At 43.4% G+C, this 26,895-nt stretch overlaps 1 protein-coding gene across 1 annotated transcript in view; it reads right to left on the reverse strand.

Moving 5' to 3' along the window:
- Nucleotides 1-882: 882 nt before the first annotated feature.
- The window catches only part of ERP44 (endoplasmic reticulum protein 44), a 61,167-nt gene continuing 35,154 nt past the window's right edge, over nt 883-26,895 (reverse strand). The window contains exons 5-12 of the mRNA XM_054991586.1: nt 16,471-16,655; nt 15,926-16,041; nt 15,408-15,465; nt 14,726-14,842; nt 7,954-8,065; nt 5,983-6,124; nt 3,646-3,748; nt 883-1,404 (exon numbers count right to left, since the gene is read on the reverse strand). Coding sequence (XP_054847561.1) covers nt 1,303-1,404; nt 3,646-3,748; nt 5,983-6,124; nt 7,954-8,065; nt 14,726-14,842; nt 15,408-15,465; nt 15,926-16,041; nt 16,471-16,655 — 935 coding nt within the window. The 3' untranslated portion in view covers nt 883-1,302. The remainder of the gene's footprint in view (nt 1,405-3,645; nt 3,749-5,982; nt 6,125-7,953; nt 8,066-14,725; nt 14,843-15,407; nt 15,466-15,925; nt 16,042-16,470; nt 16,656-26,895) is intronic.

Raw genomic sequence — 26,895 nt, forward strand, 5'->3', positions numbered from 1 at the left:
CATTACATTGCAGTGAACAGATGGAAAAACAAGACTCTGTGAAATGGGGTAAATAATTCAACTCAGTGTTGGCTACTGTTGGCTACAGACTAACAAAGTAGGATAAATCTGGATACTGTGCATAAACCTTTCAGGAGTTATTACTTTTTGTCATCAGCTAACTAGCCCAAGTCCCTGCCGAGCCCAAGTCAGATGGAACTCGTATGCAGAACTGACACCAACTCAGCCACTGCTCATCAGAGCCGCCCTTTGCCATATTTCTGTTGAAGTTCTGCAACCCTTTCTGGGTGCTTCCCATTTTAACATCTATGTCCATTTACATTCTGGTATAGAGATGGTGTAGTTTGGTCAATGAGAACAGCAGAACAAGACTGTTGCAACACAAGAGCTTATATCACATTAGAAGATGTGCAGGTAAATGACTGCATAATGGCATGGCTGATGTCTCCGGGAGTCTCTCTACACAAGATATCTTACACAGGGACGTTCAAGTGAAAGATCTTACGCTTGTTCTCCCATTATGGATACACATGCACTGCTAGGGAGGCATCCTTGAATACAAGACCACACAGAAAGGAAGTCACTTGAGCATCCCCGTGTAAGATGTCTTGTGTAGAGAGACTCTTAAGTCCTGTGGCAGGTTCAGACGACAACCAAATTGGTAGCAGGGCTCACAAAAGCATTTGTTGCTGCAGTTGACCTATTAGTCTTTAAGGTATCGTAAGAGACTTCATTATTTTGACTCTGGCAGCGTTAATACAACCAGCCCTCTGGAATTTGCTTCGAAGAAAGGAGATACTGGCTTAGCTCAGGACAAGGGCTGCTGAAAGTTTCCAAATTGTCATCTCTCTTCAATAGACAGTAAGGAAGGTGCTACACAAATTCTGTAAAATGGTAATTTATTCCCCCTCCCAAATATCCAGAATATCCCTTCAATAACAAATCGACAACCAAATTATGTTCACACGGCAGAGGAAGATAAGGTGGCCATACTACCAGATTACACCGACGGAAAACCCAGAGTCCTGTTCCAGGGCATAGTGCAAGTGGACAGCATCTCGCTGGTACTCTCGACACCTTCGTTGGGATTAGAAAAGTTTTACAGAACAATTTGCAGCAGCAGAACTTTGGAAAGATGCTGTCCTAAATGACCCACACTTATTTACAAACCCCAGGGATCAAAAAAAAAAAAGTTTATTCAAAATAAAAATACACAGAGTTTATGAAAATATAGGTTTCCTATTTCCACCCCACAGGAGCCATCGCTGCTGTCGGAAAGGCTTGTGAGATGGTTTCCACGTTTCAGAGTTCATCTTTCTCCCGCAATAAGGTATACCTATGTTCACTGGGTGCTAGTTTCTGGAATGAACTCTCGGGCGGGCTGCTCGCTATATCCTGAAGAGGCTGAAAAGAACAAAGTAATATTCTAAACAAAATTACAGTAACGTTTTGCCCAATTATTTATTCACTCAATTACTATGGATAAATCAAAGGGCTCTTAACCCATTACCTGCAGTCTGCACTCGGCAGCCTCACCAAACAGGCCCAACCAACCAGGAACCCATTTCTTTTGGTTGATTTTGCTGTAGTTTTTAAAAAACCATATTTTGCCGGGGTTTTAAAAAAATTGTATTTTGATGTTTTCTGTGAGTCCCTTCAGGAAGAAGGGGGGCATATAAATGCTGAAAGTAAAAGATCATAATAGCCACTCATATTTTGAAAAGAAATCAGGTTGTTTTACTAAGTCAGTACTTACTCCAAAGTATTTGTGGGTAAGGAGTCAGGGTCATGGCCAGGGCTTTTTTTTTCTGGGAAAAGAGGTGGTGGAACTCAGTGGGTTGCCAGCACTGGGGGTAACTCCTGGCGGGAGCTGGTGCCCCAGTACCACATGCGCACGCACAAACTGTGCACATGTTCCCAGGACCGCGCAATGACATCACTTTGGGTCAGCTGAAACAAGAGGGGAGTTTGTTAAAAGTTTAAATCGCCCTCGGCGAAAATGGTCACATGGCTGGTGGCCCCGCCCCCGATCTCCAGACAGAGGGGAGTTTAGATCGCCCTCCGCGCACAGCGCGGAGGGCAATCTAAACTCCCCTCTGTCTGGAGATCGGGGGCGGGGCCACCAGCCATGTGACCATTTTCAAGAGGTGCCGGAACTCCGTTCCACCGCATTCCGGCTGAAAAAAAGCCCTGGTCATGGCCAAAATATAAATAAATAAAAATAACAGGCATTTTCTAGTCAATTCGTATGACAGACAAGTTGTCTTCCTTCCAATAACAGAACCACTGGTCAGCCAGCAAACTACCAGGGCATTAGTGCTCAGCTTCCATCAGCTGTTGGGATGGCAAGATGAAGCATAACATGACCAGCTACTGAGGCAACCAGAACTAGTCTTCTATGGAAGCAGGAAGTGAGAATACCATCAAAAGCATTCAAAATGGCCCACAGAAACCCTTGTGGGGTGGGAGCAGAATGCAGCAGCAGCAGTATTTTTCCTTGAACAGCATCTTTGCTGGACTTGAGCTTTTAGGAGAAGCAGGAAAATCCTGTCCTCACTATGGGGAGCTCAGGACAGTGTGCAGAGTTACCCTCTACTCTGTTTTAGGCACACAACAACCCTATTGGATAGGCTAAGCTGTGCGTGCGTGACTGGCTTAAGGTCACCCAGTGAGTTGAATAGAGATTTGACTGTACAAATACTGGTCCAACAGTCTAAGCAATGGTACCAACAGGCAAGGATGGAGAGATGCAATTTTTCCTCCCCAATTAGAATGGAGACATAAGGCACCCTGAAAATAAGTATGGGCATTATAAAAAAAAAATCACAGACTTTGTAACTTCTACTGAGTCTGCAACATCTTTCTAAATGCTCAGTTACTAATTCTCAAGATTAAGAAGAGTAGTGGAACCAGCTGTGGATCATATGCTTTGCACCGATCAGATGCAGAATCAATTCCTGGCATCTCCAGACTCAGGCAGCAGGGCTGGAAGGTCTTTCCTGGACAGCCGTTGGCCAGTCACAGATGAAATACTAAGCTAGACAACAGCGTAGGCCTGACTTTGTATGTCGCTCTTGAAAAAAACACTTTGCCAGGGGCTTTTGGTTTCTGTTAAACATACTAGATTTGAAAGACAATTGGTTATACTGAATATGAAATAGGTTCATGCATTATGACTTAAAGCTAAACCACACAAGATGAATTACATGAGGAAGCTCCAGTGAAGGGAGACGCAATGTTAGCCGGGAAGTGTAGTTTGAATTTCACCTCTCTCTACAGAGCTGGCAGAGATCACTCCTGAGGGTTTGTCAATTTCACCTCTCCACAGAGCCAGATCCCTCTTCAGAGGGTTTGTTAATAACTGACAGAGTTTTCAGGGAGGCAAAGAGGAAATTAACAAACCCCCTGAGGAGCAATCTAGCTGGCTCTAGAGAGAGGTGAAATTCAAACTACGCTTCCTGGCTAACATTGCTTCTCTCTTCACTTGAGCCTCCTCGTGTAATTCATCTCGTGTGGTTTAGCTGTTACTGTCTCACTGTGAACATTTTTCTTAACTGTTCAGTTGCTGTTCCTGCAAGATGAGATTCCCACCCCCCCCCCATTGCAAAGTTCAGTGGAGAAGCCCGGACGTGCTTGCTTTCTTACCTGACCAGGCGCTACATCGGTTGGATCTGGGCCATGGTGAAACTCTCTGTGCAGCTTCCCAGAGTGCAGATCTAGTACAAATTGTTTGAGTTTTCCTGGAACACTGAAACAAACAAAAGCAAAGCGGCCAAATGAAAACGGAGCAAAGAGGCATCCTGAACATCTTTCCCCTGAGCTGGGAAACATTCAGAGATGCCGCTCTGCGGTCAGGTTGGCGGGCCAACACCTGGGCCAGCTTGGATCCCAGCGCTCCTCCTTGTCCTAGTGATCTTTTTATGTTCTCTCCATTTATATTCAGGCTTTTCTTGTTTGCCTTTGTAATTGTTTATTTTTCCTGTTTTGCACCAATATGACACAAGGAGCGTGGGGCTGGGAAAGCCAAGCAACAAAACTGCAAAGAACCCAACCCGTCCTAAAATAAAAATATGTTTCAGTATGCATAAACCATCGTTCCCTTGTTGAAGATTGTTTTTTTTTAAGTCAATAATGTAGGACTGAGTGCTGGAGCCGGGGCTGGGGTAAAGCTACCCTGCCAGCGCTTTTTTCTGCCTTGCGATCTCCTGAGGGCACAGCAAGCGTTTCTTCCCTTCATTAATTCCCACAGCGCTGGGCTGCCCAATAACTTCATTGTATGCTCCCTCCACCACAATGCAGCAGAGAACAGCAGGTGCCAAATGCACAGTTTACAAATAGAAATGACTGTCAGGTAGCCGTATTGACAAAAATGCCTTTGAAAGCTTCTCCAGCGCCTGAGTAATTGCACAGACACCAGAGATGAACACCAAAGGGATAGCCATTTAAATTTCATCTGAGAGCATCTACTGTTTCTAGGCACCAGAGAATTAGAATCGGAACGCTGCAGCCAACCTTCTGCATCTCGGAAGCATCAGAACTCTGAACATCAGGGGGAGCGTGTGGAAGTTATTCGGAGATTATCTAAGCCTGTGTTGCCAACTGTCTCTTACAGTAGCATGAGGACAGTGAAGCAGCAACCGAGCGCTACAGAGGCTGCATCACTCATGTGAACAGGAAAGCAATCTGTAAACACACAACGAGGTAAGAACCAAAAGGGGCCAAGAGACCGCCTGTACTAGCGTCCGAGGCACAGGCTGTATTTTCTTTGTAACGCGTGTTACAGTAAGTCTCTAGAATACAGAGATTACCGACAATCACGAGGGGAGGTCCTGTATGTGCCGTGTGAACATCTGACACTGGGTTTCCCTCATGAGTAACGAGAGTGCTTTTACAGCACCAATACCTGCCCTTCCTTCTGAAGAATTCAGAGTAACTTTCATGGAATCCTCACAGGGTCTCCAATGTTTGAGGCAGCTGACAGGGTCTGCTCAGCTTCACCGTGGGCCTTCAGATCCTTTGGGGGACCGTTAACGTGACAGGGCAGTGAATAAGGATTATATGATCTGTCTTCAGATGGCATTAGAGGCCCATTTCCTTGCAACTGTTGACACAGCCATTATGATGCTGTTCTTGGTGTAATCTACACCAGGCTGACCTGGCCATAGTGACTGCACGGCTCTACTTCCACATTTCCCTCTTCTAATGCCCCCCAGGTTTGCTTGACTGCTGTGGGTAGCTTGTTCAGAATATGGCAGCATTATTAAGGAGCGATCTGGGGCAACCGAGACCATTCGCCTGGCCTGGCACTCTTTACATTCCCTGCATACAGAGGATCACAGGTGGAGTTTTAAGATTGGGCCAGAACAGCACTCCGGTTATTACTGGAGACCTGGTTCGAGATGATGACTGTGCGGATTATCTATACTCTGCACTTAACCCATTTTTTGTAGTTTCTACCATCATGCCTTAAGGCAGCAATGTATAGGCTTCATCGCTATGGTGATCTCCTCAGGATGGACCTCCCGCTATATCTTGCTCCCCCAGATCTCCTATAGAAGCACCTGAAAAGGCTCTATTTCCTACATTTTCCAAGAAATCCATCATTGGCTCTCTTTCGTACAGTTTCTCTTCTCTTCCTTTTCTAAATCTGGACAGATCCTTAGCCTCCACCTCACACACACACCCTGGGAATGTTCAAGGCGATCTTCTCCCACTTCATCCCTGCAAAGCTCCTTCTGAACACTGAGGGAACTACTGGAGAAGCATCTTGCCATGCGCAACAGGCAGAGGGCATTGGTACAGCCCATGTATGCAACAGATACTATTTGGGCATGTATATGGTATTCTCCGGATCACAGGCAACACATTTTAGCATTTGTGATTTCATTTGTGTGACTGGCACATGAAAGCCAATCATGCCTACAACTGACCCTGCGCTTCTTACAAGACAAGATTGTCAAGATGACAGAAACAGGTACTCACGCCAAGTCGCTGAAGTCTGAGAAGACATACATATGTCTAAAACTGTCAATAGCAATAACAGGGCAATCTGCTGGAGTCTTCTGAATATGGAGAAGTGGATGCCTGAACTTATCACAATCAGCGTGTAAAAAATTTATTGAACCTTAAGGAAGAGCAGAAGCAAATTTGTGTTTAGTTTCTTTTAAAAATGTAAAATTCAACTAAGTCATGACAGCCAACACAGTAAAACAACAGGTCTTTACCCAAAGGCTAAAGGTTTCTGTCTATATAGAACATGTTTGCAGAAATGTTTCTAAAATGTCTATTTCTAGGGCTGGCAGAAAGAACTTCTCTACTTCAGATAAGAACTTTCTATTTGTACTGTGGGCCACACCAGATATGATACCTTGTCCCAAATCAGATACTATTTAGGGGGAGATAAGTACTGAAGAAAGTCATACCAAATGCAATATATGCTAACCTTCAAGGGGAGCTCACTCTATGCTAGCAATAGCCACTTGGACAACTGTTTCCATTTCTTTTACCCCCAGCCTCCACTTTCTATTATGATTTTTAGAACTGTTTGCACATTTCGATCTAGTTATGTGCATATCTACTTAATAAGTACCTTCAGTCTGCTTTTCATCTCTTCAGTCCACCCCCACACACAACTTTGAGAAATATGTATGTGAAATCTCTTGAGTTATCTTATTTAAAATAGTTATATGGAGACATATCAGGACCAAGGCCAGAGATAAAATACAGATATAGTAAACATCAAATACATTTAATCCACAAGAATACAACAATATAAAAGCAGTATCGACAGCTGGAAAACACTTCCTTTTTTGCACAAACTGTCCCCAAATCTCTATAAAACAACACTGTTTTACAGCCATGTAGAAAAGTTCTCCTGTCCTCTTTTGGGAGGCTATTCCAGTGTTAAGAGCAGCAACTGAAAACCCCCCATCCTGAGCTCTTGGGGACAGAGAGAGGGGACAGAGACCACAAACAAACTGCTACATGGGGACAAGCAGGAAGGGGTGGTCCTTCAAGTATCTGAGCCCAAGGGCATGACAGGCTTTTAAAGGGCAGGCGCCACCACTTTGAATCAGACCTGGAAACAGACAGGAGTAACATGGTCTTGCTGGCTGGGCCCCCAAAATGCATTACAGTAAATCAGTAGATTTCACTGAAAGTTGTTCCAGTTCCCATCCAACTTGTTCGAATCTGAAAAGTCCCACCAACAGCTGCGTTTTCCAGTTTATTTGTAAATTTAATACTAGTTTTAATGAAATTCTAGACCTAGTCTCAAAAATGCAAACAGTAGCCCTATAGGCTTGAGAATACAACCACACAAGCATCTGTTTCTGAGCCTGAAAGCAGTAAACTCACAGAGCAGACTGCACAGGCGTGGAGACCAACGTGTGAGCAGCTAATGCTCTGGATGCAGCGGAGATGAGACCTTAAATACATTTCTTGGAAGCAATTAAGTTCAGCATTTGCTATTAACTGTGCAGAGAATTTCAGCTTTACTGCAGAAACTGCAGCATAAGCTTAGAAAACTGTTGAGCTAGGCACAAAGGTGAAGATCGGTTTGGGAATCAAAGTTCTGACCTTACAAATTTGTCTAGTTTTCTGCATGTGAAGACATCAAACCTTTAATTCAAACATACAGAGATGCAGGCCTGCAATTTTTAAAAAATTAGCTTTTTCGTGACAAACTAAGATTCTAAACGAGAGCATAGAATCCTTGAGGAAACCATCCAACTTCGCATTTGTTCATCACAGGTAAAAAGAGTTACTTCTAAACCAACATTCCTGCGCTGTGATCTGTGTGAAAAGGGGTAGTGAGTCACGCACATGAACGAAGCAACAAACCGGGCTTGAGAATAATGAGGCTTAACAACAGCTTGAGGTGACATCCAACTGCAGCCAGAAGCACACAGAAACTCAATTATATGTGAGGTGCAAGGCAAATTAAATACCTACCCTTTTCACTTATTAACTGCCGTGCGACTTCCTGCTGAAATTTTTCTAAACTCTCTGCATCATCTTTCATATGGAAAAGTATAAGGAAAGGAAGGCCTTCTTCTGTTAATTCCTACATGGAGAGAAGCATAGGCAAAGAGTAATTTTGCTTTTCTGCCAGGTATTACTTGTGCTCATGATTTCCTGAAGAGGCTGCAGGACCTATACACCAGTCAACTCTCGCCAGTGTAGTGGCTAGAATGACAGTCTAGGATCTCAGTGGCCCAGGTTCAATTCTCCACTCTCATGGAAGCTCCCCGGGTGACCTTGGGCCAGCCCAAACTCTCAGCCAAACCTACTTCACTGAGTTATTATGAGGATAAAATGGAGGACAGGAGAATGAAGTAAGCTGGTTTGGGTCCCCATTGGAAAGAAACAACAACGGCGTGTTTGTATACCACCCACCAGGCAGATTAGTGCCCATCAGAGCAGTGAACAATGTCGGTGTTATTCTCCCCACAATACAGCTGGGGAGCTGGGCTGAGAGGAGTGGCTGACCATGACTGCCACCACTCATGGCAGTGATGGGAGCTGATATCTATAAACTGGGGAACAACGGGGAACAAAACTACAAGCAAAATCGAACAATTCCCCTCTAAGCTAACACTATACAGTATGATAATGGTAAACAATTTTAATAAAGTGCTATTAGTGAATAAAGTGCAATAAGTAATAAATATAATCACTAAATACCATATACAACCATTCAATACATATGTACTACAATCAGCCAATAAATATATACAATAAATAACATACCAGAATGACTCATATACTCAATAAATACCAGAATCCAGTTCATTAACATTTCAAACAGTAAACATGCATTCCATGTCGGAAAACTACTAGTCAAGGTTCCACAACCATAATGTCCATTCCAAGATGTAGATGTAGTCTGGGCTTTTTTTCTGGGAAAAGAGGCAATGGAACTCAGTGGGTTGCCCTCTGAGAAAATGGTCACATGGCTGGTGGCCCCGCCCCCTGATCTTCAGACAGAGGGGAGTTTAGATTGCCCTCCATGCCGCTGCGGCACGGAGGGCAATCTAAACTCCCCTCTGCCTGAAGATCAGGGGGCGGGGCCACCAGCCATGTGACCATTTTCAAGAGGTGCCGGAACTCCGTTCCCACGCGTTCCCCCTGAAAAAAAGCCCTGGATGTAGTAATGAATGCAGCCAGCCACTCCCTCCACAGGAGTCCGTAGTAAAACCGCCTGTAGTTCAAGCGATGGTTCAGATGGGAGTTGCTGGCAGCTAATCCAGCCCGACAAACCACTAGCTCAGTTTGTTTCGCAGTGCAAGCTTTCTCAGGGGCGACCGTATAAACAGTGGAAAACCTTCAAGTACATAAGAAGTGTCTGGTCCGGTCTGGTATCAGCGGCAACAATGTCTGTGATGGGAGCTGAACCAACAGAGTGCTGATTCGCATCTCGACCACTTAACCACTATGTTACAGCAGGATATAACTGAAGTAAAATAAAAATTATTTTTGGATACTTTCCTATACAATGGATTAAGGACAGACCTACCTGGTTTAAATAAGTCTGTTACATTCCAATCTTCATTTTAACAAAACAATCTCCTCCCACCCTATCAACCCCCCACCCCCAACCTCTTGCAACAATTTTTAGAAGTCTGGTTACATTCTTCTGATGAAGGATGAACCAGAAACTAGCAGGTTCATCTGTTATCCCCTGCCAGGCACTGAAAGTGAGGTTTTAAACTTGGCTCCCTTGGTTTAATCAGATAACCATATCCTGCAGAACACAAAAGCAATGGAGAGCATTTGATTCAAGAACGCTTGGAGAGGCAAAGCACACGATAATATGACTTTTTGCAGAGTTTCATCTACTGAGGATTGACTGAAACTGCTTAGGTGTGAGCTTTTCTGAATGATACAAACAGGGCTTTTTTTCTGGGAAAAGAGGTGGTGGAACTCAGTGGTGGAACTCAGGACCACACAATGACATCACTTTGGGTCAGCTGGAACAAGGGGGGAGTTTTTAAAAGTTTAAATCTTCTTTGGCATAAATGGTCACATGGCTGGTGGCCCTGCCCCTGATCTCCAGATAGAGGGGAGTTTAGATTTCCGTCCGCGATCTCAACTCCCCTCTGTCTGGAGATCAGGGGGCGGGGCCACCAGCCATGTGACCATTTTCAAGAGGTGCCGGAACTCCGTTCCTCTGCGTTCCAGCTGAAAAAAAGCCCTGGATACAAAGCAAGTTTTAAAAGAACAAAATTCAAGTCCAGTAGCACCTTAGAACTCAACAAAATCTTCCAGAGTACAATCTTTCATGAGCTAAAGCTGACTTAATTAGATACAAATATAAATGAAGATCCATCAGTCCTTTTATGCAGGTCAGATGGTGGGAGGGGAGTTATCAAGAAGGGCCAGTTGGGTCAGGATGCAGAGGGGCAATGTAAAATGTAATCAGCTTGTTTAGAGCAAGGAGATATGCATATAGGTAGGAAATGCATAAAATTAGCATTGATAATGAGATAAGAATCCTATGTCCTTTTACAGCCCCCCCCAGGTGTTCCATTGACCTGAACTTGTTAATGAATTCCAGTTCAGCAATCCCCCTTGTCGACTCCTTTTGCAATGATTAAGGGCCCTAATCTGTTTGGTTTTAGTGAACATGTTTGACATTGTATGTAAAACTACTGACTGCTTTCTTGCCTGTACTCAAGGTAGAGAAATACCTTACTACCGCTTTTCAGCCATTTCCTAAATGTACTGAGTCTTGCATGGTTATGAAATGTTTGTGTACGGTGACACTGTTTCCAGTATTTAAGAACCAGCGAGAAACAGGCATATCCAGCAAGCTACTCAATTCTCCCTCCACTTAACTCTTTCAACAGACTCTTCCTCATATTACAAACTGGTTTTAAGACGCACCTCATTTTGTGAAGGCTGCTGTTTTGCGAAGACAAACACCAACCCCCCCCCCCTCGTGATGCACGGAACTAATTCAGGGTTCCCCACTTTCATTTCTATGGGCACCAAAATGCCCACTGAGCTTTTCAGAAATTAGGCAGGTTCACTGTAACGCAGGACTTGCTATTTGCTGCCCTCATTCAATTGAAGGAGTTTGTTCTGCAGCTGCAACAATTGCCACGGCTCCTGGAAGATCAGGAGGACTAGTTATCTTTAGTTAATGTGTGGTTCCACCCCCCGCCCCAATCAGGCTTTCCTAGTTTTATTCCTCCTTTTCTCCCTAGCCACTTGGGCTGCCTTTTTAAAAAATTCCCCTTATACGATTATTTTGCAAAACAAGAAGGGGGGCGCTGGATTTGGCAACAGCCATTTGGGGCTGGCACTCACCACCCCTCTTAAAATTCCAAAGATAACCAACCACAGGGTCAAAAATGTTGGGGGGCCCTGAATTAATGGCTTGATTTGGGGGATCTGCACCTGTTTCTAGTATGTCATGCTCTTTAAAGAGCAGCAGTTTCCCACATACAGCTGAACAAGAGTGAAAGGCAGAAATGACACCGCTTGCCATTCTTCTCTTATAATGCATTTAAACCACAAAAAACCAAAAACAGTTGACCTGTGTGTTACTCTTGTCACTGGGACTGGATGAAGGATAAGCAATTAAAATGTATTAACGGGCAATGAGCTTAAGAATGTACCCATCATGCAATGATAAATACCACCAATATACCCCTATCTAGTTTATCTTGCAAAGAACTTCACAATCTCAACATACAAACTTGTTGTGTAGGCAACTATTCTTTCCATTTCTTAACCTGCAAAAAGATGAGTTCTTATCTGTCACTCAGTCCAGTAACAATTATTTCCAACCTCTACACCCTCTGCCCCCAGAAATAGTTCTCAGCAGGGCTTTTTTTTCAGGTGGAACACAGTGGAACGGAGTTCCGGCACCTCTTGAAAATGGTCACATGGCTGGTGGCCCCGCCCCCTGATCTCCAGACAGAGGGGAGTTTAGATCGCCCGGTGGCACAGAGGGCAATCTAAACTCCCCTCTGTCTGCAGATCAGTGGGCAGGGCCACTGGCCATGTGACCATTTTCGCCGAGGGTGATTTAAACTTTAAAAAATTCCCCCTTTGTTCCAGCTTACCCAAAGTGACGTCATTGTGCGGTCCCAGGAACATGCATGCACTTTGTGCGTGCCCATGTGGTACCAGGGGCACCACCTCCCACCAGGAGTTGCCCCCTGTGCTTGCAACCCACTGAGTTCCACCACCTCTTTTCCCAGAAAAAAGCCCTGGTTCTCAGCTTTGTTAGGGATGGGCAACTAAGCAGTAGCCAGCTCAAATGTTACCACAAAGGGTGTTGCCATTTAATTATTTCTGTCACGCCAAACTGTCATGCAGGCAGCGAGAAAAATGATGGAGAAGAAGCCCTCCTCACATTGATTCTCCTTTCTCACTCCAGCTCAAACGCTTCTTGAGCCCCATCTGCGAACCAATTCAACATAAACAGCCCAAACTGAAAAGCTGCATCTGAAAATGAGTCCTAGCTCAGTGGTAAAGCACAACCTGTGTGTGCAGAAAGTTCAAGGTTCAATCCCAAGTATTTTCAGCTGAAAGGATCTTGGATAAGGAGGTGAGAAAAAAGATCTCCACTTAAATTTGTGATCAGCAGCTGCCAGACAGCAAAGATTGGGCAGGGGGGATACAGCCAATGGTCTGAGGCAATGTAACTCAGAGAACATGTAATTCTTCCACAGTGTACCCAAACGATGGGTTGAAATGTCTCTCTCTATATCTAAACCTCTACTTGAAAAATACATGCTAGCTCTTAGAAATCATTTTGTAAATCACAAGGAATGTACAGAGGGGAAAAAATACCACATTTCTAGCAGGCAGAAATCTCCAACTTGGGCAGCGATCGAGTTGAACGGATGTTGGAAGCCGCAAGTTTGAAGAACAAATGTTGCTAAGAAAAATGCCTATCTGGAATGACCTGTGATTGAAGTACTTGGCTAAGTAAACAGGAGCAAAGGATAGCAAGAGCGGTCACAGAACTTTACACAGATAACTGCTGGTATCTAAGGCTCAGAATTTGACTCCACTGTGGGAAAAGTACACTGAAAATTCATCATGTAGTTCTAAAAGGCTAAATACCTGGCACCTTCCGCACAGAAAATGCAAATGATGGGGCGGGGGAAAGAGAAGTGTTTGACACTGTTGACAAAATGCTGCAAAGAATACATAGTTTGTTGGGCAAAGCGCATGATTTGTGCTCAGCCAAAACTTGGAAGGGCCTTCCCATGACAACATATTCAAAAGATTCAGAAATGATTTCTAGAATTGTACAGGGCCTGCAGCAGGGCTTATTTTTCTGGGAAAAGAGGTGGTGGAACTCAGTGGGTTGCCCTCGGAGAAAATGGTCACATGGCTGGTGGCCCCGCCCCCTGATCTCCAGACAGAGGGGAGTTGAGATTGCCCTCTGCGCCACATGGCGTGGAGGGCACTCTAAACTCCCCTCTCTGGAGATCAGGGGGCGGGGCCACCAGCCAGGTGACCATTTTCAAGAGGTTCCGGAACTCCGTTCCACCGCATTCCAGCTGAAAAAAAGCCCTGGCCTTCAGTACAATTACATTTCACAATTTTTCTATTCACGTTCTCATTTTACTACATTCTTCTCAAATAAGACAAACAAACTCTGATACAACATCAGGGTGGAGAAAGCTTTAGGGATTCCATAACAATACACCACGGAGAGATTTTTTTAAAAAATTACGGTAAAGTCTTCACTAGTTCCTCGTGTTGTTTGCCCTTCGGCAGGGAGTACGTCCACCAGAATTCACTCCCCTTATCACCTGCATATCACTTAGCAGGTACAGATGCTGAATTGCATTGGCAGCTTTGTTTCCCACTTCCAGATTGTTAAAGGCCACTTCACCTTCCACTTAGTGCCCCTCACAAACACAGAACTACATGGGCACTGCTTCCTCATAACAGCTCCCTGGGCAGCTCCAGTATGCGTGCATAATCACACTGGCGGGCCAACTGCGTGAATCTTTTCCAATCAGCAACCCCATAGGATGCTCAGCGCACAGGCATAATATAAGCATTTAAAAAGAGGTCAACAGTACACAGCCGGGTCTTTGCACTACCATGTTTATAGCATGCATCACCAATAATGGCCAAGCTTACTACTTCAGTAAGTTGTACTTCTTCAGATGGGTGATCAAGAAGTCTTTTGCTGAGCCACAGACTACATATCAATACGCAGTACACATAAAATCACTTGGGAAGCGACTACGGGAAAACAACAACTAGCAGCAGCAATTAGCTGCTTACAGGGTTTTGCTGTACTGGGTCCATCAGCTGCACGATTCAGGCCTTCATGGTTTTCAGCCTGTTCCATGCAGAGAGATTACAAAGGGATTCTAATGTAGAGATCTCACTCTTTACCTATCTCCATTGTGAAAAGTCATTCTCTGAACTGGTTTTTACTCAGAGAAGTACCTTTCTTCTCCTCAAATCCTCCTGAATGCCCTCAAACAGATCACTGGACTTTTTCACATTTATATATGCTGCATCCTTATGCAACTCTGATGAGGTTTTGGATATGTGACGTATTCTGCTCAAATACAAACCACTGTACAGCCATGCAATCCTTGCTCTCATCTAAGAATGCGGTCAGAGATTTGTAGGAACAACAATGATGGTAATAATAATGACATTTGCCAGTTAGTGTTTGGAGGCCATATAAGTTGATTTTGTCATCATTTAGACAGAACAGTAAGAGAAACCTTACCTCTCCATTCTCAAATGTAATTTCGCGAACAAGAGGAACACATTTATCTTGAGTCCATGCATAAGCCAGGTCAAAATTGGTCAGAGAACCCAAGTAGACCATATCTGGTGCGTTTTCCTGTTTTAAAGAAATTTTCAATTAAACTCAAGTAAAAGCATTAAAGTTTTTTTGTCATTTAACAGCCAAGCTATGCGCTACACCTGGCGTAAGGATGCTGCAAAACACAAGAGCTTGGGATGCATTTTCCCCCAATTCGTAGATATACTGTCTAACAGTTCTCAAATAATGCATCATCATCACACTGCGAGTTTCCACACATACCCAGACACAGCCTACCGCACACAATAAGGTGCAGGGAAACTCACAACCCAGTGATACCGGACCACATGATGACCACCACTCCTAGCTATGCCTTATACCGGTGGGGTGGTGCTCACCACTGGGTCATTTTCAGAAGTAAAAAGAAGAAGGATTTATGGAAGCAGAAACTGAGAAATCTCTCTGCTCAGTCTAAAAAACCTCCCAAGGAATAAAATGTAATTAAAAGCTGCAATCCAATGAACACTGAAATCAGTGGGGAGAATACAAATAACATAATTGCTTGCAGGATTAGGTCAACCTATATTTAAGAGTAATGCATCTTATTTAGAAGCACAAAAAATATGGAAAAATTTCAACTCACCCCTGGCGGTTTGTAGATTATGTTGTCCCCACTAAATCTTTCTGGTTTGGAAACAGACCTAAAGCAGCATGTGAAGAGTTTTTTATACTACTAGAGTTAGGCACTGAATTTATTAAGCAGGCTTTAAAAGGAGTAACAGATGGAGGCGCAGCAAAAGAAACTTCAGAAGTGTGTGCACAGACTTACAGCCAGTGTTCCATTCCTCCACATATCTACAGATTAACCTGCCATTATTTTCCCCTGCGCATGCATGAAACTCACAAAAAAAGGCACCCAAGTTCATCTGAATCTTTAACAACGATTATGGAGGCACATGTTCCCACTCAGTCTCTGTTTTATTATAGCCCTGGCAGGAAAATTTTCAGTACTTTGGAAAGAGGAACACTAAGTAAAGGAAACTCATCTTCTGGGAGTATATGTTTTACGGTGTGTGGGCCTGATGGATCAAAACTGTGGTTACTACCACCTTGGTTAAGGTGCCTGTTTATCTCCTTGTAATTTCAGAACAAACATCTTACCCAAATGCAGCAAGGAAGACACAGTCGTCATGTAAAATATTTGCTACTTTTTCAAACGTCCTGTAATTGTCCGATTCTTTTTGTTCAAAGTATCCTACGATGTGTCTTTTACTGCGCTGTAAAATAAACAGATGAATAATCTTAAGGCGTATCAATTCATTTTATCAAAGATGGTTAACCGTAAGCATTTCTGTTTAGTCTGCAACCCCTTCACACGTGGGAACCGGGGTCACCAACGTGTATCCAAATGAAGTGCCCCAGATAGTCAGAAAGGCAGGGTATACATACTAGACATATGATAGCACTATAATTTCATTGAACATGGTTTATTCTTTGCAAAGTGGACCACATATCTAAAGGAGAAATACGGTGATAGATGATATATTAAAAATCAATATGCTAATTCCATAAAAATGAAGTTCACACTAAATCTGAAAGCTCAAAAATCTTCTTAAGCAGCAAGAACATATCCTGAGTTACACATAAATGTTATTCAATATATCACAATCACACAGTCTAAACCCCCACCCCCCCAAAACCCTTACATCATGAGAGTTAATTTCTTCCAAACTGAGTACTTCTCGAATTGGATCGCTCTTCTGTTGTCGTATATAATCTGCTATTGCTGTCACTGATCTCTGACCCCGATATTCTCTCTTCATCATCATTCCATTCCGGAACAATTTTAAAGTTGGATACTTGCTTATCCGGTACCTTTGGGCTATGTCAGCTGAAAACCAAAAACTGTGTATTAAAATGTATATACACCAAGTAATATGTTAACACATGAACACAGAGGTTTGGTCATGAACCAATGGTTGTAACTATCAGCACCTTTTAACTAACAGCATATTAGATAAAACTGTAAGTGTTGTGCCCATCTAGGTTTTGAAAATATGATTATCTTTTGTATGGTGTATGCCTTTTAACATCAGGGTTGTTCTAAATCCCACACGCTAGCTCTGTATAGATGCACCCTGGCAGTAAACAATAATACTTATTAAAATGTCATATCCATAATGTGGAAAGTCATTGTTAAATACATTTTAAAAACCACGGCATAATTAGAGTTTAACCACAATACCAGACTGGTAATGCGCTTTCTGTCTGTAAGAAGGTTAATGTTTACCAACACCAAGCACTTCAAAAGTGTCCAGTTACAGAAATCTTCAATTAAATTATTGTACAGCTCAGGTTAGATGTAGAATGTTGCTATTACTGGCTATTTAGAAAAAAAACGCAAGAAAAATATGCCATGTTTAACAGCCCCTTGTCCCTGTTCAAGTATCTCATTCTATTAATTGGATTTTGTCTGCAGTAAATTAGCACTTAAGGTAATTTGACCAATTAACTAAATGAACAGGCAATCACTTACATTTAAACAAGAGACATGCCTAATTTTTATATTTTTTCTTTAAACCATTTCACAGTAAATTTTGATATGGCCACATGACTGCACTAGCACACAGAGTACAGGCATATACATGCCAAAAAGTTATGGTTTACACTTAGCCTATCTGCACTATCAGATTTAACGAGATTTTCAAAACAGTTTAAACCATCTTCTGCTAACAATGCGACACAGACCAAGAGATACCCAGCTGTCAAGAAGAAAATGTCAGAAAATGGCTGTGTGTTTAATTCTGGTACAACACAGTGTGGGATGAGGCGCAGATAGAGAAGTTAACTTCTCATTTATGATGCACAAATATTCAGTTAAAATCTTGATATGGCTAGACTCATCTTGAAGGTGAGTTATTTTTGGTCAGGTACAGTTAGTTAACAGGAACTTTAAAATCAAAAAGAGTCCAGTAGCACCTTTAAGACTAACCAATTTTATTTTATTGTAGCATAAGCTTTCGAGAATCAAGTTCTCTTCATCAGATGCCTGATCCGAACTGGTCTGTATTTGACCAGTTCGGAACAGGCATCTGATGAAGAGAACTTGATTCTCGAAAGCTTATGCTACAATAAAATAAAATTGGTTAGTCTTAAAGGTGCTACTGGACTCTTTTCGATTTTGCTACTACAGACTAACACGGCTAACTCCTCTGGATCTAGGAACTTTAAAGGAACTCTTCCTTTATATAAAAATGCCCTCCTGAAGAGTTTCATTTTACATAGTTTGCAGAATGTCAAAAGTGCTTTAAAGTTTTTCTTCTTGCTTTAAATTTAGATACAGGCTGTATGCTTAGAATTTTCTTAATGCCTTCATTAGAAATATGATCATTTAATATTCTTGTTAATGGTTTTACACCAAACTTTTCTTTGTGAGAAAGACTATTTTATATTTATGTGCATCACATCTAGAAAAGTCTATTAAGGAAAGAACAATCTAATGGAATTGAATGAAAATCAATATAGGAAAAAAATCAGTCTCTTGGTAGTAATAAGGAGGACAAAAGAAGCAAAGATAAAAAGAAAATAAAAAGAATTTCCCCCTGAAACTGATGTTGCATGTGCCGTTGCACCTATGCATCTCCACAGAGCATCCTCCAGAATTCTTTGTTATTTATAGTCAGGGCTTTTTTTCAGCCGGAACGCAGTGGAACAGCATTCCTTCATCTTTCCAAAGCAATCACGTATCTGGTGGCTCCACCCACCTGATTCCGTTTCCCCCCACCTGGCAGCCAGCTGAAATTGATGTTGCATGTGCCGTTGCACCTATGCATCTCCACAGAGCATCCTCCAGAACTCTATATTTATGTTATTTATAGTTACGGCTTTTTTTCAGCCGGGACGCAGTGGAACAGCATTCCTGCACCATTCCAAAGCAATCATGTATCTGGTGGCTCCACCCACCCGATTCTGTTTCCTCCCCGCTGGTGCCCAGCTGAAACTACGAAGTTAAAATTTAAAGAGCCCCTTTCTCCCCGGCTTGCACACTCTGGGGAAAGGGGCCCTTTGCAAGCCGGCTTCACTTGGCCTGCGGGGAAGTCCCTGTGGGCAAGCTGAAGCAGCAGGTTTAAAATGTAAAGAGCCCCTTTCGCCACGGCTTGTACGCCACGGAGAAAGGGGCCCTTGCGACCCCACTGGCTTGCTTCAGCTGGCCTGCAGGAAGTCCCTGCCGGCCAGCCGAAGCCGTGGGTTCGGAGCCGTGGCTTAGCTGGGGGCTGTGTGTGCCCTCCCTGCAGCCTCCCTGGGAAGCATGGGGTGGGAAGCCAGCAAGGCACAGCAGGGGCTGCACTCGACAGCTCTGCGACCCTCACGGCCGGGCACTGTGGGAGTGCTCCTGGAGGGGCGGCTGTGCCGTGTACAATGACATCATTTCCTGGAAGTGCCGTCATTGCATGGTCCTGGGAGCACGTGCACGCACACATGTAATGACAGGGGCGCCACCTCCTGCTGGGAGTTGCCCCGGGTGAGAGTTCCTCAATCTCTTCCCCCAGGAAAAAAACACTGTTTATAGTTCACTTTTCCCACTGAGACTCAAGGCGGATTACATAATGTAAGTCAGCACAATCAACAGGATAGGGAAACATAATATAATAGGACTAGGATTTCAGAAATCTGAAACATAAGCATTAAATGTAACATATTAAACAATGCAAGAAATGGTAGAAGTAGAAGTAGAAATACACAGTGAGAGCAAGATAAAAACAAACAGCAATGGATAATGCATATTAGTACTATAGTCCACAGTTCTGCTCCCTCTACTGAAGCATCTTCCTGAATCATTATATTATAATGCAGACCTTTATAAAAACACTCTCCCAAACAGTTCTGTTTTGCATAGCTTGTAGAAAGCCAGAAGTGTGGGGAGCCTTCCTGACCTCCTCGGTCGGGCCATTCCACTTGACGAGGGCCTCTACAAACAAGGCCTATGTACTGGCAATTGCTGATTCTTGTCCTTTTGCAGGCGACACCTGTAGAAGGCCTTGTTTAGATGAGAAGAGGCACTCCTGCAGGTATGAGTGTCCAAGGGCTTTGCATATGATGGCCAGTACCTTGAATTGAACCCAGTAGCTAATGAGCAGCCAATGGATTGATTGCAGAATGGATGTAAAATACAGGTTTTACCTAGTTCCTGATAATAACCAAGCTGTGGCATTCTACACTAACTGGAGTTTCCGAGTTGATGTTGAGGTGAAACCTACCTAAAGTCTAGTCTCAATGTTACCGTGGTATGGATCCAGTTGACCTGATTAGCCAAGTCAAGGTAGAGGACTATCTTTTAGGCTAAATTAAGTTGGATGAAAGCATTTTTGGCAGTTGCATTAATTTGCTTCGCTAGCAATAATGGTGCGTCCAGTATAATCCCTAAGCTCTTGATTGAGTCAGCCAAGGTCAGCTGAAACCCATCAAAAGTGGGAACCATTATATCCTTCAAGACCTCAGGCTTCCCAACCAGCATTACCTCCATCTTCTCATGGTTCAGTTTCAACTCTCTGCCATTTAACCACAGCACTCTGGCAGTGGCTCTACGGCATTCCCAGAAAATTTGAATACAGAGATATAGAACTGGGTTCCATCAGCATACTGATGGATTCCAACTCCAAAACTTCCAATGTCTTAAGAACTTTACATAGACATTGAATAGCACAAGGGCTAAGACTGTACCCTGTGGAGCTCCAAAGGACAAATCTTGCAGGATAACTGGTCTGTCTTTAGAACTCAGCTAAGTGGTTTTTAGCAGCCATCTCGAGGAGCATTCAGATGTACCCATATTGATAAACTAAGGTTCTAATGTGCATGCCATAAAATACCACAACAGGCCTGGCAGCACATGCTGTTTGGAAGGAGGAAGTGTTGTGCGACTGCACATGTGACCTCTTGAATATCAATGACCGGTAAGCAGTCTATTCTTCATGGTCTTGGTGCAGGCATGTACATGGGAAAGGATTAACAAGAAGACCTACATGGAAGTGTTGAAGTTAACAGAAGAGAGAATTAGATCAAGGCCCTACTGAAGACTATATTAATCTTGCTCTCAAATGTAGGGCATGATGCTTCATGAAAGTGGAAGGCTGAGACTGGAGCTCTGCAGAGTAACTACCTGGAAGGGGTATACTTCTGCAGCAGGCTGTGAAGGTAGTGATCAGCTTAGCCACTCAGTCCTGTCAACACAAAACAGAGCCCCATGGTTATCTAAGGAAACTGAAATTCTTTTGTGCCTTTGTCTACAAGTTCGGGAAGTATGACAGCAAAGCAAGTTGCTAGTTCACGTGAAACCAGGAAAAACTTTAGATGAAAGATACGCGTTGGGGTGAAATACCTGCTTTTTCTGTGACAAGAGATAAGGTGGTCAAAGAGCTCATAGGCCTTTTTTTGATGAGGCCATAGCTACGAGAAAGACCACTTTCAGTACCATAAGGAAGATGGTCTTATATTGCCATCAGTTCAAACATGGGTACTTCACTAGCTGCAAATGAACCGGTGAGAGATCCCATAGAACTTAACTAGACAAAGCTAAAAGATTAGATTCTTGGATGTGAACATATTGTATTTGTGATTTGTGACTGTATGAGTTCATTTTTTACACTGTGCACTTTAGACCCTAGGATTGTGAAGTTACTGACATTAAACAGTGATATTAAACAGTTGTAATAATTAGGCACGGTGCACTTTAAAGATATTACTGTTTCCGCCGTTTTTTCCTCTGTTCCTTGTTAGAGATCCCATAGAGGCATGGCCGGGGCACAGATGAAGCCTTTTAAAAGAACTGTTTCCTTTTTATACAACACCTGAAACACCTTTCAACCGCAAGGTGCGATGCTGATAGGTGAACTCAAACAGGAAGTTTGAACCACTGGGAGTGAAGATGAAATAAATATTATAGAACTGAAACATGTCACCAGTCCTAACCCTGAGTTTTCTCAAAGAGTCAGGTATGCTTCTACTTGGAAGAGTAAGAGTCGCATAAAGAGGGCTTTCTAGAATTCAGGAGCACCTCCTCAAGCACCTGTAGTTATATGCCGCACTGCCAGCTTAAATATAGCAATGTCCAGGGATAATATACTATCCCTGTCTTGAGAGAACTTCCATAGGGGGTGACATATCAATTCTTTTGGTGATGCAGAGGAGCTCTGCTAACCAGGACTGGTAAGGCCAGTATGGGGTAAGCAGGATGAACTGTCACGTTATTTTGTTGATCATGACTGTTATGCAGTGTATAAGAGGGACCATATATAGGAGCTCCAGTGTGTTGATATGAGCTTTCAGTTCAGACCTAGGCCAAGTGGTATGCTTTCCCCTTCCTCATTTTGAGAAGTCTTTCACAGGGAGAGACTAGGAGATGGGGTGGGGTGGGGTGGAGGGAAGAAGCAAATCGCACGGCTGAATTCATAATGGGAGAGCATGAAGAACTTCCGGAAGAATTTGTAATATCTTGGATTGTACTAAAAAAGTAAAGAGTCCAGTAGCACCTTTAAGACTAACCAACTTTATTGTAGCGTAAGCTTTCGAGAACCACAGCTCTCTTCGTCAGATGCATAATGCATCTGACTCTTTACTATTTTGCAATTATAGACTAACTCGGCTAACTCCTCTGGATCTATTTTGGATTGGGCATCCTGAATGGGCCAGGAACTCCAGAGAAACCACTGCTGCGAGATTCTCACCTTGAGCCCGACACATGAGACTACAAAGGTAATGAAGAGAGTCACTGATTTTGGAAGGCATTGTGACAAGGTAAAAAGTTGAACTTGGTCATTAGTTAAATGCGAGAGAGACCCACGGCATGGGGCAGAAAGGAATGCACATGCACATGGAATCCAGAATAGCACCAACAAAGTGGAGATGTATCTCGTATGGATGAGATTTCGCTGCACTGACCAGTATGCTCACATCTGTCAGTAACAAATCACAGGTATGTTGAGGAAAGTAAGACAGGAATCTGCTATTAGCAGCCAATTATCTAATGTAAAGGAAAGAGAATAATTCATTGACCTAGTAGTTATGTGGTGACTACCACCATATGCTTCATGAATACCTTTGTGTGATCGATAAAGCCAAAAAACATGTCCTACAGCCAAACAGACACCCACTACTCTGAGCCAAACTGAAATGTGGAAATATTGATCCTTCAGGTCAAGGGAAGCAAACCAACCTCCACTGGTTAGTAACGGAAGGCTAGAAAACAGCAAGGCTATCCAGAACCTGCTGGAGCGTATGATGCTGTAGATGACCCTGAGATATAGAATGGGGTGCAAGCTGCCAACCTTCTTTAGGAAAGTAACAGGAATTCATTAGTGATTCATTGTTCATTAATGATTTGGAGTTGGGAGTAAGCTGTGAAGTGGCTAAGTTTGCATATGACACTAAATTGTTCAGGGTGGTGAGAACCGGGGAGGATTGTGAGGCACTCCAAAGGGATCCGTCGAGGCAGGGCAAGTGGGCGTCAACGTGGCAAATGAGGTTCAACGTGGCCAAGTGCAAAGTAATACACACTGGGGACAAAAATCCCAAATATAAATACACAACAATGGGGTCCAAATTGGCGGAGACTGACCAAGAGAGAGATCTTGGTAGATAACTCACTGAAAATGTCGATACAGTATGCGACAGCAATAAAAAAGGCCAACGCTATGCTGGGGATTATTAGGAAGGGAATTGAAAACCAATCAGCTGGTATCATAATGCCCCTGTATAAATCAATGGTACGGCCTCATTTGGAATACTGTGTACAATTCTGGTCACCACACTTCAAAAAAGATATTATAGCACTGGAAAAAGTGCAGAAAAGGGCAACTAGAATGATTAAAGGGATGGAACATTTCCCCTATGAAGAAAGGGTTAAAGCGCTTGGGGCTCTTTAGCTTGGAGAAGCGATGACTGAGGGGTGACATGATAGAGGTTTACAAGATTATGCATGGGATAGAGAAGGCAGAGAAAGAAGTATTTTTCTCTCTTTCTCACAGTACAAGAACTCGTGGGCACTCAATGAAATTGTGGAGCAGTCGGGTCAGGACAGATAAAAGGAAGTACTTCTTCACCCAAAGAGTGATTAACACATGGAATTCACTGCCACAGGTGATGGTGGCAGCTTCAAGCTCAGACAGGTTCAAGAGGGGATTGGATAAACATATGGAGCAGAGGTCCATCAGTGGCTATTAGCCACAAGGTATAGATGGAACTCTGTGTCTAGGTCAGCAATGCTCTGTATTCTTGGTGTTTGGGGGGGGAATCAGTGGGAGGGCTTCTAGTGTCCCTTCCCCACTGGCAGACCTCTTGATGACACCTGGATTTTTGGCCACTGTGTGACACAGAGTGTTGGACTGGATGGGCCTTTGGCCTGATCCAACATGGCTTCTGTTATGTTCTTATGAATTAAATCCAATTCCTGAGAAGATGGGAGGATCTTAATAACATGGTAAAGAACATTTATGCCTTCCACCAGGAGGGCTGAGTTTGGATGAGTAGATTTATATGTTCAGGATCCAAAAAGTGTCTGGAACCAGTGCAGGTGTGCAGCAGAACTCTCTCATTCTTTGCTCAGCATTTCACACAGATGCCATTGGAGGCAGAAAAAGAGTGGGTTTTCCTTGCAATCTAAGGCTTGAAATCTCTCCCCCCCCCCATTAGTACACCGAAAACAAATACAACTAGGAACAGCCTGTGCATCCATGTGCTTCTCTCTCCCTTTCCCTCCACCCTTTTTGATAAGGTTTTGGACACAGGTGCAACCCAGTATATATTTTACTATGTGCTGCGTTCACATGGGAACAAAAGCTCGTAAGTTTACTAAGTGTGAATTCTGCCACACTCAGGGAAGTTCACACACGGCCTTGGATTCACTGCCGTAGCACACAATCCACCCCTGGCATGCTGTCTGTCTTCCTGGGTGGAAAAGCCTTTCATCCGCAGAAATGCTCTGACGAGTGCAAGCCGTTATGTTTAAAACAAAACATCTTGTGTTCCAAATATGCAGCTGCGTATCCCTGTGCTCAGCCAACGTATGAACCACACTATCACCTGGCAGCAATTCCCGTAACAGCGGCACTTTCACCAGCAATAGTCAAGGTAACTATTGCCAGCTTGCATTCACAACCACCATGTTTCACCGGAACTTTTGTTTATGTGAATGCAGACCCCAGGAGCCAGGCCAGCACTACTCACATATACAGGAAAGAGTCTCATGAAAAAGCCCAACTGTTCAAGATCTTCACAAATCACATGGAGATTCTGCAAATGCCGTCCAGTGAAGGCAGAGAGTTAGTATGCAGAAGGCAAGCTGACATAAGCAGCATGTGCATTAAAAAGCCACCTTCCACAAAAATATAAAAATGCAAGAACACGAAACGTTGTTTGAACTCATTCACAAGTCAAATACAGTACATTTTAAATGGTTTCATTAAACCCTGACACTTGATACAAGTACAGCCAACACAATCAGAGCTACCACAATATACTTTAAAAATTGAAAACAGAAAAGTGCAAACAGACTATGTTATGACTGTTTTATTCATCAACAACATTTGTTATAGTTCATCAAGTTTAAAATATTCTCAGGCACTCGCTGCTCACTTCCAAATCAATACATTTTTCACACGGGCAGTTGAAGCAGGCAGAACTGCCATACTTATTAATGCCAGCAATACAGCTAGAATTTGGGTGTGTGAGTGTGTGTGGGGGGACCTTGAGCTCCACACTCTGGTGGAAAAGTAGCAAGCTCCTCTGCCCAAGAACATGCTGCACATGCACAGCTAAAAACTGTGCAAGTTTTCCAGATGCAACCCTACCATCACTCCCCACAGCACAACATTTCAGAATTCTGGTCAGAGTTGCCTGGTCATTGGGTTTCAAAATGAGAATCACCTAAACCTGTTTGCAAATGCCCCTTGTGGTGCACCACTCAAGGATCCACAATGTAGGGAGATCCCAACATGGTAGGAATCATTGGTTCTGAAGGCATGGCCATAAACACTTCCATGCCAGATCTGCGTTTCTGTGCAAACCAACATCCAGACACTGACCTTGCTGTGCTTCGTCTTGTCTTGTCCCAGGTATAATATCCTCTCTACCTGCCTGCTCCTCTTACAGTTGATTAGCATTCCTATTGCCTTGCTTGGTCCTTTTGCCTGCCTACATCCTCATTCCTACACCACTGCCCTTAAAATCCACCACGTGCTCAGTTCAGTCTCTGACCTGTAGTTCCAGAGGAGTTAGCCATGTTAGTCTGTAGCTGCAAAATAGTAGGGTCCAGTTGCACCTTTAAGACTAACCAACTTTATTGTAGTGTAAGCTTTCGAGAACCACAGCTCTCTTCATCAGATGCATGGAGGGTATGAAGAAGCTGGCCAGAGATACATAGATAGTAAGGGGAGGGGGGAGAGGGTGCAGGGAGTGCACCCCGTACTTACCAGTACTTACCACCCACACATTACCAGTACTTCTGGTAACAAGAAGGCAGTAACCAGAAGTAACTGCCTTCAGGCATTCCCTTCAGATTCAGCAATGGAGGGAAGGGGTCACACCCAACCTGGACTGCGTACTCCACCTCTCTCATGACTTTTGCAACTGATTTACATTTACATGGCCCTCACTCCCTGCACCCTCTCCCCCTTTCCTCATCACCTATACATCTCTGGACAGTTTGTTCATACCCTCCATGCATCTGACGAAGAGGGCTGTGATTCTCGAAAGTTTATGCTACAATAAAGTTGGTTAGTCTTAAAGGTGCTACTGGACTCTTTACTATTTTGACCTGAAGTTGATTCTCCGGCGGATTCTTTTCTGTGTTCCATCCAAAGTGTTCTTGCATGGTTGCAAATATTTCAGCACTGACTGCTGGATTGCAGCCCCTAGTGAGGTTCCTTAAACTTCAAAATGTAACAAAACTTTAAATAAATCACTGGCCACTATTTTGAGAATGCAGACATCCTATAAAGAACAATCTGAGCTGCACATTGTACAAAATCCATTATTGGTAATCCTCTGTGATGTTCCATGTCTTTGTGAGTTAGCTTCCCTATTAATGCCCTATCAAGTGATTTGCTAGCATGGATAAAAGAGGTGCCATCTAACAGCTG

This window comes from Eublepharis macularius, chromosome 11 (genome assembly GCF_028583425.1).
Source record: "Eublepharis macularius isolate TG4126 chromosome 11, MPM_Emac_v1.0, whole genome shotgun sequence".
In the NCBI taxonomy this organism is placed as follows: Eukaryota; Metazoa; Chordata; class Lepidosauria; order Squamata; family Eublepharidae; genus Eublepharis; species Eublepharis macularius.